Source organism: Cygnus olor, chromosome 1 (genome assembly GCF_009769625.2).
Source record: "Cygnus olor isolate bCygOlo1 chromosome 1, bCygOlo1.pri.v2, whole genome shotgun sequence".
Taxonomy (NCBI): domain Eukaryota; kingdom Metazoa; phylum Chordata; class Aves; order Anseriformes; family Anatidae; genus Cygnus; species Cygnus olor.
The window spans coordinates 81,035,598-81,055,957 of NC_049169.1; the positions used below are offsets into that span (position 1 = coordinate 81,035,598).

At 36.7% G+C, this 20,360-nt stretch overlaps 1 protein-coding gene across 1 annotated transcript in view; it reads left to right on the forward strand.

Moving 5' to 3' along the window:
• Window positions 1-20,360, forward strand: part of ROBO2 (roundabout guidance receptor 2) — a 1,087,423-nt gene that overhangs the window by 933,473 nt on the left and 133,590 nt on the right. The window contains 3 exon segments of the mRNA XM_040566381.1: window positions 1,772-1,929; window positions 3,808-3,928; window positions 13,662-13,800. Of these exon segments, the coding sequence (XP_040422315.1) occupies window positions 1,772-1,929; window positions 3,808-3,928; window positions 13,662-13,800 (418 nt within the window).

Sequence of the window (20,360 nt, forward strand, 5' to 3'; positions counted from 1 at the left end):
AGGCTGCTAAAGTATTAGCTTTCTTGGCTTTGTCTGAAAAATTGTGTAATGCCAAATAGTCAACAACCCATGATCTTCAGCTTACTACTTCTGTGTTGTGCAGTTCTTAAGTTTATTCCATTTCATTTTGAAGCTCTATAAATTCTATTTCTGTCAGTTTGGGTATTGGGAATCAAAGGCATAGAGTTATCTGTATTAATCAGAAATATTTCATGGTTGAGTCTTTCATTATCTATTGGAAAAAAAAAAAAAAAGTATCTATTTGGTGTGTTACTTGAGAAGAATGTGTTCTTGCCAGAGTTGCATCCGTTGCCAATTGTGTCCTATCAATGTTATTTTGTGCTTGAAGAGCAAGACCTAAGTAATCACTTTTTTTTTTTTTTCCTGTTAGAAAAAGAATTAACTGCCAATTAATTTCCTCCTTCCTCTGGGATCTACCTGTGTATCCCAAAATGCGGAACAATAAAAGTTTCCTCATATGTCATTTTGGGTGCCACATTTATACAGCCTGCTCACCTCAGCCCATTCAGAGACCAATTCTTATATGTATTAATCATAGTTTCTTGTGTCTTATTACAGAACAGAAAAATATTCAGTTCCGAATGTTAAAATGGGGCACATTTTATTAACATCAAAAGCAGTAAATTATCTCTGCTTATGAAATGAGACTGAGCAATTTCTGCTGAACTCTTCCTGACTTGCCCCTTCACTAGGATACGGTGTTTTCTGATTTCTCAGAGGGCCCTGCTTCCATTAAGGGCAAGAACTGTTTTAAAGCTGTAATGAAAGCCATACATAGCTGAAATTCAAGTAGGGGAAATGCCCTAAATTCTATTTCAGTAGCTCATCTAGAGATATTTTCAGTTTTATATTTATAAGAATGTCAATTAACCTAGAGACTAGGACACACATGGAAGAATAACGATGAAGTGGATGTCATTTTAACACACTGAAGTCAGGTAGTTGGACCTAAATCTTTCTTATAGGAGCCTGATTTACATAAGAAGCTAGCATGCGTTGCCTAATCTAATTTTCAAACAGCTTGGTGATTTAAATGCTTTTTGCTTTCAATGTTGTGAGACAACACTGGTCAAAGTTGCAAATATATATATATTAAAAAAAAAAAAAAAGAAATGCTGGAAGAACACTGGCAGTGGCATGATTTCAGCGACTCCTTTCAGAACTGGTGATCAGTTAATCGTGTATTCGTGATAACAATAATAGTAGTAAGAGTAATAACAATAATACTTTTAATCAAAGTGCAAGTCAGCAACTCAATACCACTTGTGTCACTTCCTTATCTAGCTACTCAAGTTGGAGATCCACGCAAGCCAGATATTCAGCATGCTGTTTTCTGTTATGAAGAGAACCGATATCAGACCTGCAGCACTACTTTTACAAGGAGTGTTGCTTCTCATAATGGGAAGTGAACCTGTCAGCACCAAAAAGACTAATGGGTGCTACAGGTCTTTCATTTATTTATTTATTTATTTATTTATTTGTTTAAATGCAGGGTGGTGTTTTTATCTGGAGGGAAAAAAAAAAAGGCATGTATATCAAATCTGCTTCCATTGAATAAAAGGTCATGCCTCACCAACTTATTTTATGAGGTATTTTATAGTAAATATAAGATACAAAATCATCACCTAATAATAGTTGAGAGGTGTTTTTTTTTTTTTTAAATTCTATATATGTATGTATTTTATCCCCCCACTTACAATGATGTCACTCCTGGTAATTTTTTTCTTCTCTCCCTCATTTTCGATATTAGTGCTACGGGATGACTTCCGCCAAAACCCTACAGATGTTGTGGTGGCAGCTGGAGAGCCTGCCATACTGGAGTGCCAGCCACCTCGTGGACACCCTGAGCCTACCATCTACTGGAAGAAGGATAAAGTCCGCATTGATGACAGGGAAGAGCGGATCAGTGTGAGTACAGCTCAGGTGGTTGTTCATAGATATGGGACCTGCATTAAAGCCCAGTAGCTGAGCATGGCAGACCGTCGTAGCTTCAGGTCTTTCTCCGTAGCTAAACATGTACACCACTGAAGTGGATGTCAGAAACTGCACGGCTTTGAATTCGCAGACCCTTGGAGTAGGACAGCCTTGTGCTGTGTGAAGTGGTGGAAGGACAGAGAGAGGAGCCCTGGCTTCTGAAAATGCAGAGGGAGAGAGGGAGAAGTATTTCTCTATGTATTCACCTTTCCTACAGAGACTCCTTGTTACACTTGACAGTTTTTGTCCGTGACCTTTCCTAAATGAGGGGTAAAAGTTGTTTATTCCTACTGGTTTAAGTGTCCAGCTTGAACCTCCTGAGGCTTGCTTTGTGCAACTGTTGCAACCGAAGTCTGTTAGAGCCGTAGATTTGGTTGTATAAAGTGCGCTATTAGATGTGAGCTGTCTCACCTTGGGACTTAGTGGATGTCTTTGACCAGTTTGGCCTTATCTTTTCTAGATCTCACTTCTCTGAAATGAGAACAATATCAGACCTTATTTCAGAGAGATGTTTTAAAGATAAAACCAGTCATATCTATGAGATATGCAAATACTCTCTTGGAAAAAAAATGACACTAATTTAGGATTACATTGGTAATGTTGAATTTAGTACAGTAATTGGGATGTATTTTCTAAGCAACGACTGAAGTTATACTCTAAAGAATGATTGTCCCTGAATAGGAATACATATTAAATGAGAAATACTGTTTTATTTTTGTGATGGTTCATTCCATGAACTGGATGAAAAAAGTTCCAGCAGATAGAATTATCTTATCAAGTGACTAGAAATGATATCGTGGTATGTGCAAACTAATGGGACAAATTAAGGGTGTGTGGACATAATTCCTAATTTGTGAATGTTAAGTTTTTTTGTTCCTAATTTTTGAATGTTAAGTTTTTCACTATTGATATTAATTTAATAAAGTTTTGTATTGTATATAGGGATATGTAATTCATTCAGTGCTGATGTTATTCGATGTGGAAGTACTATTAGAAACTTGTTCATTGCTTTGAATGCCTAGGGAAGTATTCCAAGCCAAACAATCCAAGTAGTTGCTATTTGTGGTATTATGGGCCATCCTGTTTCTGCTACAGTCTACTCAAGAATAGAGGAGGAAGGTAGAGTGGCAGGGAGCTAGATACCATTCCCTGACTCCCGAGTTTCTTTGGCTATATTCCAAGTTTATTTTGAAGCACCGCATTCATGTTCTAACTTTTAACCTCCAATTTTGTTACTTTATTTATTTCATCTACCCTGCTTTTTCTCTCTATAAATATCCTTTGTACCCAAGAAAACATTAAGGCTTGTGGGAGTCAGGTGAATTCTCATTTTGGGCTACATTCAATCTGTTTGCATCAAGGAGAAGAGAAAATCTGTCTTAAATCAGTGAACAAGGAAACTGTTCAGGCACCAGTAACAATAAAATGAACTAACTAAGTAAACCTAAGTGAAATTGCCTTTTTCTTCAGAGAGATGTCAGAAGTGCTTTACATATCATCACACAAGAAATGCAACCACTCTGCATTGCCAAAGAGGTAGCAAGGAATGACAGTGTTTGAAATGTAAAGCATCTAATGAAAAACAAAGGCAAAAAATGAAACGCATCTAAAATCAATCAGTAAGATAAAATGCATTCTAGAGCAGCATAAAGATATTTAATTGTGTGGGATTATTATTTTTTGAAGCCTTTTATATATTTACAAACAAAATATTAAAATGCTTAATTTGTGGAACTTGCCTGAGTGTGTAGCTTTTTTCTGATTTTTTTTTGTTTATCTGAATTTAAAAATATATTTCTTGTTTTGAAACAGATACGTGGTGGGAAGCTAATGATCTCTAATACACGAAAAAGTGATGCTGGCATGTACACTTGTGTTGGAACCAACATGGTGGGGGAGCGAGACAGCGATCCAGCAGAGCTGACTGTCTTTGGTAAAGCTACTCAAGCTTTTGTTTCCTTTTCACTACAAATGTTATATATTGAATTGATCTAGGTGACTCATCAGAATGTGAGACAAAATCAGGTTAACAAAATGCAATAGTATTGCTTAAGCTGCATTTTGCAGCTCCTGGTTTCAAAGGCTGCAATTTATAGTGATGGAACGGTGACGGCCCAACATTTTCCTTCTAAGCACGTAGTCTAAATTTAATTGGAGGTCCTTAGTGATATACATACGCTTAGAAACGGTAATCCAGGACATAATGCTTTCCCTCACAAAATTGCCAAATGTAATTGAGCCACTTCTAATACAGTTGACAGTGCCTACTTAACGGAGATTTGGACCAGCATTGCCTATTTAAATAATTACTTATTCCTGTGGGGTTGTGAAATCAAACAGTTGTAGGAGAGCACAGCAGAGCGCAGTGGACCAGTAAAAAGTCATTAGAGAAAATCCAAGATCAAGTTTTTGAATGTATAGAGGTACGTCTGTCATCTGTTTTTTAAAGGGCACGAAGTAGCTTTTCATCCTGAAAACCAGGGCATCGTTTTGGTTTCTAGTGTTGCTGAATGAATCAGAAATGGATATGCGGGGGTCTAGAGCAGAAATAGAGTAATACTGATTCTACGCTGGATCCATCCTGCTAACAACTGGATAAGAAACAAAGCCATTAAATCCTGCTGTGGTACATCCTGTAGTCATGACATTTGTATTTACCATTAACTGTGGTTCTGTAGGAATCAGTCAAGAGGTCTTGAGCAAACAGAAGAAAATCAATAAGGAAAAAAAAACCCTCATTGCTACAAATACGTACACACAAAAGAGAAAAAAATATCACTAATGCTTCCTCCTTGATAAAATACTGAAATCACAAACAAGACTACTTGTAATTCCAGTAAGATTTTCCATAGATATCCTAAACTAGTTTGTAAGGCAGTTGCTCTTAATTTGTTCACTTTCTGCTTAATATAGTGCCCTGGAAAACCCAATCACAAATACTACTGTGTTTGCATGTATGTGCAGTTCAACATTTGTTTGTCCACTGTAAAAGACACATTGTGGAATTCACAAAAGATGCAGAAAAGTTTCTGCTCAACAAGATCTGTGAGCGACTGAGGATTTGGTGCTCTCTGGTATTATAAGACTGTGAAGGCTTCCGTCTACTTATTTTGTTATGTATTTGTAATTGTGGAAGCATATGATTAAAAAAAAGAACTAGTATACCTTAAAAACAAACCAAAAACACAGAAAGGGTCTCCATCAAGTTACTATGTCCTTTGCAGCCAATCTATTGTGGTTGTGCCTTTATATAGATTTTAAAGAGACATGACATATCTTCTTCATCAGTTTAAATACTGATAATCTCTGGTATTACTCCGCATGGATAGCAAGCAGATTGCAGTCCTAAACTACAAAGCCTTAAGAAATCCTTAAGAAAATAATTTGTTAAAAAACACTGACCCATAGGAATAAAAAATGTGAAATTTGCATGTAATTTCATTTCCAGCGGAGCTATGAAAAGCATTAGGTTTGTCTTGATATGTAAAACATTACATAGTCAACTACATCATTCTGAATCTTTTACAGGATTTAATCATAACAATCAACTCATATAATACAATCTAAGTCTAATTTTCAAATAGTGAACAAAATCAGCAATAAATTAAATTAGAAGTTCTAATTCTTCATTACTGGGTTAGTCTATTTAAATAAAAATTGTATGTAAAATTCCCTTTCTATGTGGATATCTTCCCATCTAAAATTCCTGGGTGGCCATCTAAAGGTGGCTCAGCTTTGCCTTCCACCAGCAGAACAGTTACACTCCTTTCCTGGGGTACAGGCAGCAGCTCCTGTGTGCATGTGTGGGTGTGTGAGTGCACAGTGCACTGGAGAGCATTATCCATGATATTTACAGGAAGTAATGCATCTACTGGACAGTCCAATCAATCTAAGCATACACAATAAATCCAATAAATCCAGCAACTCTGGGAAACATCAGATTGGTTGTGCATGTTCAGATTGACTTCACTGGACACAGGCAAAAACACATGCCATCTGTTGAGTCCACAGCCTTCCTGTGCATCCAGAATAATATGACTCACGGGTTTGGGAAACATGGAAATAGTGCAAATGTTGAGAAACATATATTAAAAATATCATAATGTTTCCATTGTTATTCAAGAGCCCAACTTCAGCTGTTTTGAATATATTTTAAAATAGGATTTATATTTAAAATTGAGATATTAGCTAAAAGGCTTACAAAATGTAATAATGTGGCTGGCAAGCCTACAGCTGGTGCTGATTCTGGAGAGGAAGGTGTATTATTTAGCTGATTATTAATGTTCCTAATATTTTTCTGAATAACAAACCCAGAAAACCCTTTCCATACTGTGAAAGCAGCCTTAGAAAACACACTCTTCTGTAGGAAATGGAGCTGTTTCACACTAGTTCTCAGGCATTTCCAGGAATCGGCCACTTGTTACTTTTGGCTCTGCAAGTTTTTCTGTAATACCTGAAGTTAATTTCTGCATGTCACTTGTGACAAGTCTCTGGCTCCACGTGGAGTGCAGTAAATTCAGCTCGGGGCATGGCCTGTGGAAAAACTGAATCAGTGCGGTAGTAACTGGTGGCCCAATGGGAACAGCATGGAAGCCTAGCCTAAAAGATTACACCTTTCCTGAGTAAAAAATAAAATAAAAAGTGCAGTAAAACCCTTGGAAAGAAAGGGGAAGAGAAAATGAGAGTTTCCCATATGTAGAATGTATTTACTCAGATGGGTACCCATTCAATAACATTTGCTGAGAGATCTTTGTGGATGACACCTGTAGAGCCTTCACAAAACAAGCCATTTTCTTCCAACCCCATCTGCATAGGAAACATAGTTTTCAACATTTAGGCACTCACCCAGGATAAGGATGTTCAAGCATGCTGTTAGCATCTGTGCAGATTGCATTTCTTTTGTTTCCAAGTCATGATTCTTCAACAAGCAGAAATTTTGTGAAAGCCAAAACTTTCACAGTAAAATGTCATAAATAAAATTGATTATGTAAGCAGTGCTTCCCAAAATTGTTCCTATGTTTTGAATATTGACAACGATGGCATGAGATTTAGTTAGTGTTCTCTATCAAACACTACTGCTAGTTATTGTCTTTTTGAGGCTCCAAGGTGTTATCTTGGAGTAGAGCAAGAAGACCGAGTACCTCAGAGCCTGAGGTGGCCTTTAAGGAAAGTTAAGAACTAATCCATCAATCCTAACATTCCCCAAAAGAGACAGCATGGTATTTTATTATTATGGACACATATTCTAAATGCCAATTCAGAAGCATGATACAAATTAAGCTGCTTTGTGTTTGGGCTCATAGCCTTTGACTGAACAAAAATCAGGCAAGATGCAAAGCAGAAACAGTTCATTTCGATTTGTAAGAAAGCTTGGTTTGTAAATACATAATATGGAGCCAGAAATAAAGTAAAAGGAATAACTGTTAACATTTTATAATTTTGTCATACTATTGCAGTGTTATCAAACAAGTTTTCAAGATGGTTTAACTCTTTCAGATTCCTTTTTGTTCCTTTGGACTTTAAATGTGTTGTTTGAAGACAATGTACAAAGGTGTATCTTGTATATTGATTCTGAAGCTCAGTGAAATCAATGAAAGCCTTAATATATCGACTTCAAGAGGCTGGCATCAGGCAGTGGAAAAAGATTAAGATATATTTAGAAGAGCCTCAAAAGAATGCAAAGTGTAACTAATAACAGTACAAAAATGTCTTAAAAGATATGTCAATTCAGACATATTAAAGATTGTTTTGGATTAATCTTTGATTTTAGCTTTGGTGCCTGAACCTTTCTTCAGCTAATAAGGTCCTGTGGGATGAAGAGGTATTTTCTTCTGATGCTTGAAGGAGTATTTGTGTTTGATGTTTCTGTGATATTGTCAGGCTGAAAGAGATACCATAGTTCCAGCAAGAATGATGACATGACTGTGATGACATGATGTTAGAGAAAGAAATCCAAAAACCCTTTAATGAACACATCGTGCCTCGTTTTTCTTCCCTGAATTCTGACTATATGGAAGGCCTTAGCAGAGAGTCTTGTCCCATCATATCTTGCAAATTAGTCCCAGAAGATTTCCCAGCCAGAAAATCTGCCTAAATCAGGGTGTACATTCACAGTTTAAGATGGAGAGGTTGACAGTGTGTATTTTGTCCCTCAGATCAAAAGTCCTTCTGTTTTTCTTCAAATTCTTATACTTCCCACTTACAGTGTACTTGTGGTAGTTTGTAAAGAATCATTGTAGCTTTGCAATATTTGCTATCTGCGGGTACTAACAAGTTGCAATAGGATGATACAACTGTGAAAAAGGGTCTGATTGCGCTCTGTAGTCTGTTCCTCATACTCAGTAGAAATTGTTCCTGAAATTAAAAGCACAGTAGATAGATACAATACGAGGAAAACACTAACATTTGATAAAAATCAATCTAGTTCATTTGCATGTTTCTCCATGCACTCACTGTGCAAGCTTCCTGCATTTTGTTAGTACTATGCAATGTCTGTAGAAGTGTGCAATGTCTACACAACTCCCGATTTCTCAAACCTAAAAAAGAAAAAGTGCCTGAAAAGAGGAAGTAGAAGAATGTCTTTAAATAGTAAAATATCTGCTTTTGCAACTATATTTTCATTTATTTGGCCAGTGTCCTGTATGCTGTCTCCTTCCTCATCTTCATTTTTGACAGACAGCTTTACTATATCCAGCTCATGATGCAGGTAATGAAATACCTACAGTTTTGACAGCATTCTGAAATGAAACTTACTTCTTGTCACCTAATGTTTCTTTCTTCCTTTGCATCAGAACACTAAGGTGAAAAGAAACTTTTTAAAAAAAAAACTATTTGCTATTAAATACCTCCCAAAACTCATCCTTCTAACTCGTGTTTTAATGCTTCTTTTTAGACCAGGAGAACTTTTTAAAAAAAAGATGCCTTCTCTCCAGCCAAGAAGGAGAAAACAGTTCTAAATCAGATTGAATCTCCACATTATGGGGACCATCAAATCCTTCACTCTAGCAGTTGCCTCAGCAGACAAAATATATTAAGGCAGTTAGGATCATTTTAATTAGATTGAGGTCCCATATATGGCTGTCTAACTTTTTGAGGAACAGAGAAAGGGCAATAATACATCTGAAGGTCATCCGAATCTCTCTAATAGAGTGTGATACACAGACCAATTGTTAAATAGAGGCAAAATTGAGTTCAGGGGTTTATTTGTGTCAGCACCCAAAGCAAGGAAGGGTTTTCTTATGTTTCTGGCTTGGATCAGTTCTGTGATTTTATTGTAGTGCCTATCTCAGGCACTGCAACATACTGTAGGTGTGTGCCCAGATTGCATTAACAATCCCCTTTTATAACTGCAAGCAGAGTTTATTCTGAAGTTATAAAGGTCACCCCAGTAATAGTACAACTGGTTGACATGATGTATAACCATGACCTATTTTATAGTTCTCTTCAAAGATTTTTAATATTCATCAGTGAAAGCCTGGGAAGTAGATATTTTATTTACTCAGAGAAAACTTATAAAGTAACTATATTAAAATTTTTATATGTCCATGATTTTAATTTATTACCCTTTTGTTTCTCAAATATATTATGTTCTGAATGCTATTGACAGAGTAACAATGTTTAATTACACCACAAGGCTTTATTTGTGGGTGAATCATTTCAAAAGAAAAAAAAAAATCACAAGATATTTTCTGAGGTTTGGCTCTGAAACTGTATTTGACCTGGCTGTGCAAAGAAATCTTCTCTATTTAGCATGCTCAGGCAAGCCCTGTCTCCTGAGAGATTAACATTGTAAGCAAGTTATGCAGGTGACTCAAATCCAGTTAATCTCACATAAAGAATGTTAATTGCATTGGCAATGGCATTCCCTCTGATCACTTTATTGCTGTATAATTAGCTATTGGACGTATTCAAGGGGTTGTCTAAGTGATACAAATCCAGGAAACAACATGAAAGAGAACTTGTTCTTTCCAGATTCACTCTGTACAAAATGCAGGGATGAAAAAATGGAAATAGCATTTATTGTTATTTGTATGTCTTTGATAACTGTGGTTTGTACTTCCATAGCTATCTATTTTCTTGCAAATATGTAACTGTTTTGGAAAATACACAATTTGAGAAGCTGATCTGAAACAAACATATATACTCCTAGATTGTCTTGGTCTGGAATCAAGTGATTTACCTAATGATCTTTCAGCCATTTACTGTCTCATCAGCTGGGTTCTCCTCAAAATGTGATAGGAATTTATTTTATTATCTCCTGTATAGAATCATTTACAGCCACAAATAGCAATTTCATAAACATGAATACGTTTATTTCTTAGTTGTTTACAGGCAGCTTTTATAAAGAGGGTCTGAAATAATTTTTGTATGCAGACCAAGCAAACACACATGCACATGCAGATTTATTAAAATTCAAAGTGAATGGACCAGGGCTTCTAAATCACCTATAAGGATGCTGATCTGAATCTAAATCTCTTGGCTAAAGATCATCTTTTGAAAAATAAATTCCAAAATATAGAATGTATTGTTCGTGAGCTCAGAGGAGGCGTTGAGCTATGCTCTTTTATGTGAGAAGTTCTGGATAAGATACTGCTGCAAACTTACAGAAAGTTTAATTAAGATATTCCCTTTTAGATCCACATATTTACAGACAGGCCAAGTGCATTGCTTAGCATTAAGGCCAACAACTAACACTTTTGTTACTTTATCCTGTTTTAATGTTTGTCAAACTAAAAAGGCTTTATCCAAAATTTTCCATGCTTGATGTCTGATTTACCTGGGTTTTTTTGTTTGTTGTTTTTGTTTTTTAATTGTTAAAATTGTTCATTATTTTCTACAAATATTGAAGTTCTTGTAGTTGGGAGGTAAAAGGATAATTGGATGAATATGGGGAAGAATTTGAAGGAGAGAAAGGAAGGAAGCTTTTTGTCCTGAGAAATGCAGGTAGGTCCCTCATACTGAATAACAAGAACCTAGAATTCGATGGGAAATAGTAGCTGCTGTACCAGAGATGTAATTTTTTGCCTTCCCAAATAATTTTCACTAAGCTTAGGCATTTATACACCTCTTGAAATAAATAAATAAACTCATACTCCTGAGAGACTGAGTAGAGTACAGTTCTGAGCAGCAGTTTTCCTCCAGTGCAGTCTGGCATTGCTGTCAGTCTCCTGCAATGATGTCTGGTTACTTCAACCAATTTTTCTTGTATTAATATTCTGGATGGGCTGTATCTGGATGGCACAGAGAAAAGAAGCTCCAATTCAAATGTAGTTCAAATATGTAATAGAAAATTACATCAGTTTGCTAAAATGCACGAGGAAGTTAGAGGCATGAAGGGAAACTGGACTTAAACATTTCCTGGGTTGAGGCTGTGAACAGCAATGTTCTGGGTTAAGAGGAGACAGGCTGAAGAAGCAGGCTGCAGCTGGGAAGAGCTGGCACAGCTAGTTGCTGGACCAGAGGTGGACATGAAGCATTCTCACAGGCTAGACAAGACAAAAGGTCAGGGTAGGAGCAAGCCTAGCTGGGACTGGGAAGGATCAGGAGAATGCATGCTCAGGGAAGGAAAAATCTGGTGGAGCACACTCAGGGCAAGGAGCTGTAACGAAGAATATATACGACTGGCTGATACACAGGCTTGAAACAGGGAACGAAGACTGGATTTCAAGGGGCAGAGGGAGACCAGAACTGCATTTACTTGCCCAAATGCTACTGCAACCTGCCAGCACAGTGTGCAGAAAAACATTGAAAAGTGAGAGAACAGCAATGGCTTGGGAGAAATGGGGAGAAGAAAGTCTGTCCCTTAGACTTGTTATTATCTTTAGCGCCTGGAAAAGCGCTGTTGATCCTTGAATGTGTCAATTCTTCTGCTGACAAAATACATTTTTCTCTGCCAATAGGTACCCCTGCTAGTATCATGTAATTCCTATGTGATGTTGTGTCACTCATAAATATTTATTAACATTTGGTTTTGTGTTCCTTATTTTCTGACTTAATATTCTGATTTGTGAGAGTAGTAAACATTTTATCAGCTGTAACTAAATTCAATGGAAACTGAGCTTCAAGCATACAAAATTCATGCTGAATTCTCAAGAAAAAATAAGTTGGCAGTTTTGTGTCTCAAGTTGGGCATGAAGATTTAGCAGGTTTTTTGTTGTTTTTTTTTTTGTTGTTGTTGTTGTTTTTTTTTTACCTTGCTTTCTTAGATCTCCATCACACCTCAGAGAGGGGCTATGAAAGTAGGTGAATTATTTATGAAGCATTAAGATAGGTGTAATGGAGATTGTGAGGAAATTAATAATTCTGTCTTTGAAGTGAGATTTGAGAAATATGACAGGAGGCCACCCACTAAACAGTACAACTAAAGCAAAATATTAAACACCTGCTCATTAAATGAATACCAACAATCTGGAGATGTTTGGGGAAGAAATAGTATGTGATCATGTAATTGCAACCAGTCCCATAAGGCATAAACAGAAAGGGAATGATGAAAGGGCATGCAGACAGACTTAATTCTGACACTTCTGGCACTTAGGTGCTGCACGCTCAATTTTGCAACCTTATTAATGTTCTTTTAATGTTTTTTTTTTTTTTTTCATATATTAAACATGGATATCAAGCCTATAAACTCAGCTCTGTAGTTATCAAGACAAACTGCCTGAGTCAGAATCTTGTATTGCTTACATCTATGTGAATTTTGAATAATTTTCTAACTGACATCATAGCCCTCAACTCACTGAGAACGAAATGTGAAACATAGTGTGTAACTGGTTTTAAATGCCTGTGTAATAAATCTCTGTCTTGAGTGGAAATAGTGCTTCATATAAACCCAGTCTATAATGGTTTGTCTCTGGCATAAATAATTTATGACAGTGAAAGTGCAGTATGGCTGGGAGAGGACAGAACCAAATTTATGCAATCCAAAGGCAACTTGGAAACTAACCCCAGTGACATCCTTTCAAATGAAATTACCGGTACTCTGAGTTTGTACCAGTGTAACTGAGATCAGATTGTGGCTCTGCATCTGGATTTCAAGCAGGCCTGTGCAACATTATGATGATTAATAATATTTGTAGCTGTGCAGGCTAACATAACAAGGGTAAACAGAACTGATTATTCAAACCTTAATTTAGTTTTCTGTAGTGAAGTTAGTGATGAGGATCAGGGAAGATTTGACCTCGGTACAATAGCCCTCGATCGAGATGCATAACACAGAGTTTACGTTTTCCTCCGAAGCATCCAGGTATTGATTATTGCCGAAGGCAGGCTGTCTCCACTGGCAGCTCGTATATTGCTAGAGCAGACAGCAGCTCTTAAATCACACTCCGTGCATGCAGCAGTGCAGAGCCAAAACATTCACATGGAAGGGCACGGTCTTGAAGACGTCCCCAGTGGTGTGACAGGCGGGCAGTCGGGGCTAACGCGTGCTTCATGCTGGTGGCACTTGGCTTTTACGTGAGGGCCAGACGTGACAGCCGCTGCATCTCCAGCCCAGCCGTCGTCGTCCAGGCTGCTGATGCACATCATCAGTTCCACTTGTCTGAATTCGTGGAGCTCAGCCCTCCTTTCTGCCTTCTGCAAGTCGGTAAACAAAAAGATGCTGAAAAGTCAAAAGTTTTCGTGTCAGCCCTGTGACTCACTGAGGAATTCTGATGTCTCTTTTCAAGAGCGGCCCACGTTTCTCAGGCGGCCAATTAACCAAGTGGTGCTGGAGGAGGAGGCCGTGGATTTCCGGTGCCAGGTGCAGGGGGACCCGCAGCCAACCGTCCGCTGGAAGAAAGACGACGCAGACCCACCGAGAGGAAGGTGAGAATAGCGTTCGTGTTCCCAGTGCTTTCAAATTGCCGCTGTTGAATGACCCTGGAACCACTCCCAGCTAGATTTATTTCCTGTGTTTCTGGTCTTTGGCACCGCAAACCGTGTTCCAGAGCCAGCTGAGTAGGGAAATCCACTCAGCTGGGCTGTCCGGCTTGTGGATTCCTGTGCGAGGAAGGAAATTGATGCGTAGATGTCAACAGATTCAATTCACTGCATTACTGGAGAAAAATAAAGATGTTTTATGGACTGTACCAATGATAATAGCCTTCATAGCAACGTGGTAATACTGAAAGGGAGAAAGTTTGGCTGGAGAGCCCAGAGCTTCTCTGTCATGTTTATGGGGTGGGTTAGAAGCAGGGCTTTGTTGACTACTTTGCTAATGTCTGTTGGGTCTCAGAAAGAAATCTTCCCCTGGAAAAGACAAAAGAAACAAACTATCGGAAGTGTAAAATAACGATGAAATCTGGAACAGGGCACTTGTGTTCAAGAAAGATTCATTTAATATGGAACAAATTCCAGAGTGATCAGGGTATGAGAGTCTGTCTTATAAAAGGACATTAAATTAACTTGGCTCCTTTCAGCTAGCAGAACAGAGTTTGGTCCCTGCTTTCCAGAGTTCTTCCAATGTTTGATGCTGAACCATTTTTAGATTAAAATATCTTAAAATAGAAATAGGTTTGGAAACAGGAATGAGAATCCAGGTCTCCTTTAGCCTGTCTTCTCTTTTGACCCTGTGACTCCTAATTCATTGTTTGCACAGTATTTTTAAATTAAAGAGAAGACATGAAGAGTGCCTTTTTTTCCCCACCGTGCTTGATCGTTGTTTTCCATCAGTGTTGTTTATTCCTTGGATGTGGCAGATATAATTTGAAGAAAGGGAGAAAATCTAGATCTTTTCTTCTTCAAACAAGTGCTTAAAACACTGCGTTTACCCTGTGTAGGCTGGTTGCCAATATTATTTCTGCTTCTCCAATCATGACCACTAAAAATAAAAAAAAAAAGAGCAACTGCGATGGTGTTTGTGTGACTAGTTTGATCCTGTCAGAGTATATTAAGTGTGCTGTGAGCACACTACTAGACTGGGCCTAAGTAAAACAAGTTAGACATCGTGGCCTTCTTTCTTAATCACAGCCTGTCTTACGTTTTCACCCCAACATGGTAAAATGTGGTAAGACTGTTGTCTGGCAGTCTTTATCCAGTTGCTAAATATGGAATTTAGTGTCACATACAAACTCATGAAAAATGATGGCAAAATTCCTTGGAATCACACAGTGTGCAGTCATCGTTATGTCTAAGGTTAACATCGGTTGTTTCTCAATATCTAAATCTTTAATAAAAAACAAAATTCAGATTGGAGAATACCTGTTTTAGCTTCCACATCCTCAACTCTATAAGATGTCTTAAGTGAATATGCAATTATTTAATTGAATATATTAGTGTATGTATTAATGTAATGATGCATATTCCAGGGGAAAAAAAATATTCTGTTTTAACAGAAAAGATACATATACATATAAATGTACATACATTTTAAAATACTACTACAACTTGCAACTTAAATCTACTTGCAACTTAAAACAAATTAAAATTGACGTAGTTTTTTAACCTAACTATTTAGGTAGATATGTATGTATGTAATGTGTAGAATATTATTTTGAAGAGCAGTCTTTTGGATGGCAAGATGAATTTTTCCTTGCTATTTAACTATGCATTGCGAAGTATCCCTTAGTAAATGCATTGTGCTGCTGTGATTTAGTCTTACTATTGTGCTGCTTCTACTGTTTAAATCATGTCTTCTAAGTCTCATAGGCAGAATGGATGAATTGACAGTGCCTTTGATAAGGTTGCACATTGCGTTATTTTTTTTTTAGTGGCTTTATATTCCTTTTTTATGTATTTTATTGTGGAAAAACTTAAGTACTGTGTGTTTTGAGGTAGTTTCTGTTCATTCATGATGTCTTTCTAGGAAAGAAGAAATGTAACAGGAAAGGAGAGAGTTTTTACTATGCTTTTAACTAAGCGAAGGGAAGGTTCATCAGATACATTCTGATGACACTCAACTTCAGGCTCAGAAACTATTCACAGTGTTCAGCAGTGTTTTTACACTGCGCTTAAACATTTAATTTACTGTGGTTTGGCATCTTAAGACAGAAAGGGAGGATACGTCTTCAGTTGTGTCGGCTTCTCAGAACATCACAGTGAGGAAGGGGCAAAGTAGAAGGGTCCCATGTTGAAGACCACCTCGGGTGGTAGACGACTGCCACTGCTGCTGTCCTTGTAGAAGGTTACCACCACAACCTGAACGACATAGGTTGTGATCACCTAGTAGAGTCCAATATCTGTACTTTAAAAGCAAATACCTCCGATGTAAGTTTTATTTTTCAAAATGTATCATATACACAACAGTATACATAAGCAGAATCCTAAGTGTCCAAAGACTGGAAATTTCCAAACCATGCTCCATGTTGTTTAATGAAGGAGGGTAAACTTGGGATATGTGAAAGAAAAGGTATTGTTTTTCCTGAATTTTTTTTAATGCAAGCAAAGAACTTTACCCAGGTGTAGTTTGAATGAATGGAAGAGAAAATGAAAATGTGACCATTTTATAAACTGAGAAGAGTATTCCTAAGTCTTTCCTCCTTGAAGAAATACAAGATTTTCTTTTTGGAGGTTAAAATAGAAAGTAGCTTTCATCTTCAGAACTCCGCTATTTTAAGCATTTTAACATCTACAGTGGATTATGAAATAAAGAATACCCTTTGTTATTCTTTCTACATAAATAAATCCCTTTTTCTGAGCAGATCTGTGCAGCTATTTGTCTTACAGCTTTCAGTGCCAGTTTCCTGTTTCCACAGCTAATGATGTTCTTTGCACATCTGTCTGTATTTTGTTGTTGTTTTCCAATAATTTCCTTTAGGCCACATCCCTAGATTACAAAGTGTTTATAGTAGGTACCTGTTTCAACAAGTATTGCAAATTATTAAAATTTTCTGTCGTTAGTTCAACTTTCAAAAATGTCTAGGTCAGTGATAGCAAAGTGGGATAAACTGAATTATCAATTTTTGCATGCGTTTTGTTTCTGTAATTTGCTTCTGGTGAATGCCAGAATGACTGATACTAGATCCATAGTCTTTTAGAAATCCTTCTCTGTTTTTCCATCTTACTTTCTTTTAGCTTTTTTACATCTGAAAGCAAAGAGAAAAGTAATCACAGTAATTTCTGGTGACAAATATAAACAGTATTGCTCCACCAATTGGTGTGTTGAGTAATAATTGGAAAATAATTTCAGGCTATTATAGTTTTAATTATAAAAGTCCCTGATGAACTGTAAACACTTCCAGTTGCAGTTGGATTGAAGGGGGGAGGGGGGGGTAGGAAAAAAAAAAAACATACTTCTAAAGAAATAAGTGTTTGAAAATATGAAAATAATAAAAGGTCTTAAAGTGGGTATTTTGTTTAATTGTCCTTATAATTACCCAGAAATTTATGAACAATCATGTTTTAAAAGTGAGAACAGATGGGCAGAAGTTTATTCTGCATGTGAAAATCTTCAGTAGTCTTCAGTCCACATTTTTGCTGTTTTGAATTAATGATCTAAAACAACTACAATAATCTATATTTTAAATTTAAGAACTTAAGTTGTTCTTATAGTGGACGTTGTTAAAACGTCCATGAAAAAAGGTCTCGATAACATTCAGAGGATGTAACTTTTCCAAATTCCTGTAGACCTGATCTTGAGATTTCAAAGACTTCTGTAAAAATCATGAAGCTTTTTTTGTATCTGTGGACAGGAATTAAGAAAGCAATAGAAAGGAGCAGATGGAAACAGTGTTGTGAATTATGCATAATTGCTTTCATAGCTTATATCTATATATATATATAGATATATATATATAAATTTATTATTAAACCTATATATATATATATAAATTTATTATTAAACCTATATATATATAGGTTTAATAATAAATTAATTTGATTCTTCAGATTTGAAAATTCTTTTTAGACCCTAAACCAATCCCAGCAAATGAAAAGCATGCTATAAAAAATGCTGATACTGCACCAACAGGCAAAATCAAAGTACAATGTGAAATCTGGGCTATGTAAATCTAGAAGCTGTCCATTTTGAATCAGTGACCCAAGACCGAAATGCATTGTAAATCAAGGATAGAGGCACATGGTGTATATTTTATTTTAATTGCTCTAAAAATTCAACATCACACCATAGCTTATACAGTACACAAAAGCTAGGGGAATAGTTAATCAAGTATGACTCACGTCAAACTACTGGAGATGAACAGGATATTGTGGGGTCACCAGTCTTATGCCTTTGGCTGAAATGCTAGGTTTGCTACTTCATGAATAGAGTTTCTTTTCATTATTAGTGACACAAGGAGATGGCACAAAAATTGTATTAAAGCAACTCAGGCAATTGTGGCTATGCAGAATGATCAGGAAATACTTAGAATTAAAGAAAAATCATTTTTACACATTGAAGTCTTTTTCCAACCACATGTTCAGGTAGCTTTCCTTTGATGTCTGCTTGGCAGAAATAGAGATTATACTTTCCTGCTACGGGGTCTGATGGTCTCCTGTGTAGTGAGGAACTCAATATGGCCTCAGTCAACTCTTGATGCATCTGCTTTTTAGTCCTGGTAGCAGGAAGAAACTGATATTATTCGAGAGGCTCCAATGTGAGAGTGGCGTATCTATGACTAGCAATAAAATTTGAATAAGCTTTGTACAGTGTTTCATGTCTTTAAATTTTCTAGCACAGCCGAAGAGAGCAGCTGCATAGTCTGTAATTACATAGCAAGTAATACGGATATTTTCTTTTTTCTCTCTCTTTTTTTTTTTTTTGAGGAAGTCGAGAGCTTTTCAATTACAAGTTAAAATTTGTGACACACTATAATAACTGTTTAAACCTTTTACACAGAAGAAGCTAGCAGTGCCAGCTCTTTGGGAGAGTGAGGTTAGCTCAGCAAATGTATTTTTCAGTTGCCTTAAAAATGACTGAGTAGCAATCACTTGGGTCTTTTTATGCACTCCAGCCCAGAACAGCTGGCTTAGCTCAGTAAATACATCTTTAATGAAATTACAACCTGCTCGTGTAAGTTGCATTTACAGGCACTGTCTGATTAGATGAATATTATACTAGAAATGAAAAGTGGCAACTGCACCAGCAGGAAGAGGTATTTGTTTTATGTGCTGCCCACACAATGGGAGAGTGTAGGCAGAAAAATCAAGAGTGATACTTCAGAAGGAAAACAGTGTGTAGTTTACACAGAGTGTATTGCTATGTGTTACAAGATTGCAGGTTATTAAACGAGACAGAGCAGTGATACACAGCAGTGAAAATCATAAACAGCACAGTAAGCTTCCTTACTTACTAAAAATTAAGAATGTTCCTTAAAATAATTTGGGAAAATGCACTTTTCTGGTTTTGAAAATTATACATATATTTAAGTGCAGAAAAGGATTGTCATTATTTGCTGAGAACTTTAATTGCTATAAGTGACAGGCCCTAATGTTTAACCTTGACTACAGCTGAGTATTTAGACTTAACTTATATGTGTTAGCTCCATCAAAAGTCTTTGTAGGTAAGTTAGTCTTGCTGTGTTTTTAAAACCTGCCGCTTGTGCCTGAGGAATACTTGCACACACATAGTCTGCTCAGAAATTCTGTCTGTCGCTTCTGATAGGCATGCGTTTTCATGAAGTGCTGTCATTTCTGTGCTTTCCTCCGTGGATTCTTGTGGGCTTGAACCTAAGGGTAAGAGATGAAATTTTAAAAATATCATAGTCTTCCCAGGTACAAATCTTTAAAACAAATTTCAATGCTATTTACAGCAAAACTTATCCCTATCAATTCAGAAAAGTTAGATTTTTAAGGGAAGATCCAGAAAGGGCATGATCGCCAGAGGTGTTCTGCATTTGTGTTTCTGCATGATCTCAAGATAAGGTAAGCCAGAGAAATGGTAATTTTTAAGAAACAGTGGAACTATGGGTTCCGTGAGTAAACACAGTTCTACATAATTCTATTTATATTCTGTGGATGGGATAGTGAGGTATTTAACTACAGCCTCCTCTAGACACAACCAAGGGGAGAATGACCTTTCAATGAAATATGAGTTAATAACACCATAGCAGTGTGCTTTGGTTGAGTTAATCTCCGTGCAGAATGTAACAAAATTCAGTCTAATGTGTATTGAAAATTAATTAAAGAGTGTGTTTTAGTACCTTAATGGATATAATCTTTGGTTACATCAGCAAATTTCTGTTGCAATTAATGACAATTAACAGTTTTAAATAAAAGGTCAGGAAAAAAAGGATGTTTTTCATATTAGCTATATTATGTGTACTGTTCATTACCTCTGGTTAGATCCAGTATGATTTGCATGTCCATCTTTTGTTTCCTAAGCTAGGCATCAAGGAGAGAATAACTCCCTTTATGAGGAGCATAGGGGAGAAGATTGGATGTTCTTAATAGCTTGTCAAAAGGAGACAGTGAAAGAAAGAGGTTTAATATGTTATTTGTATTCTTACATA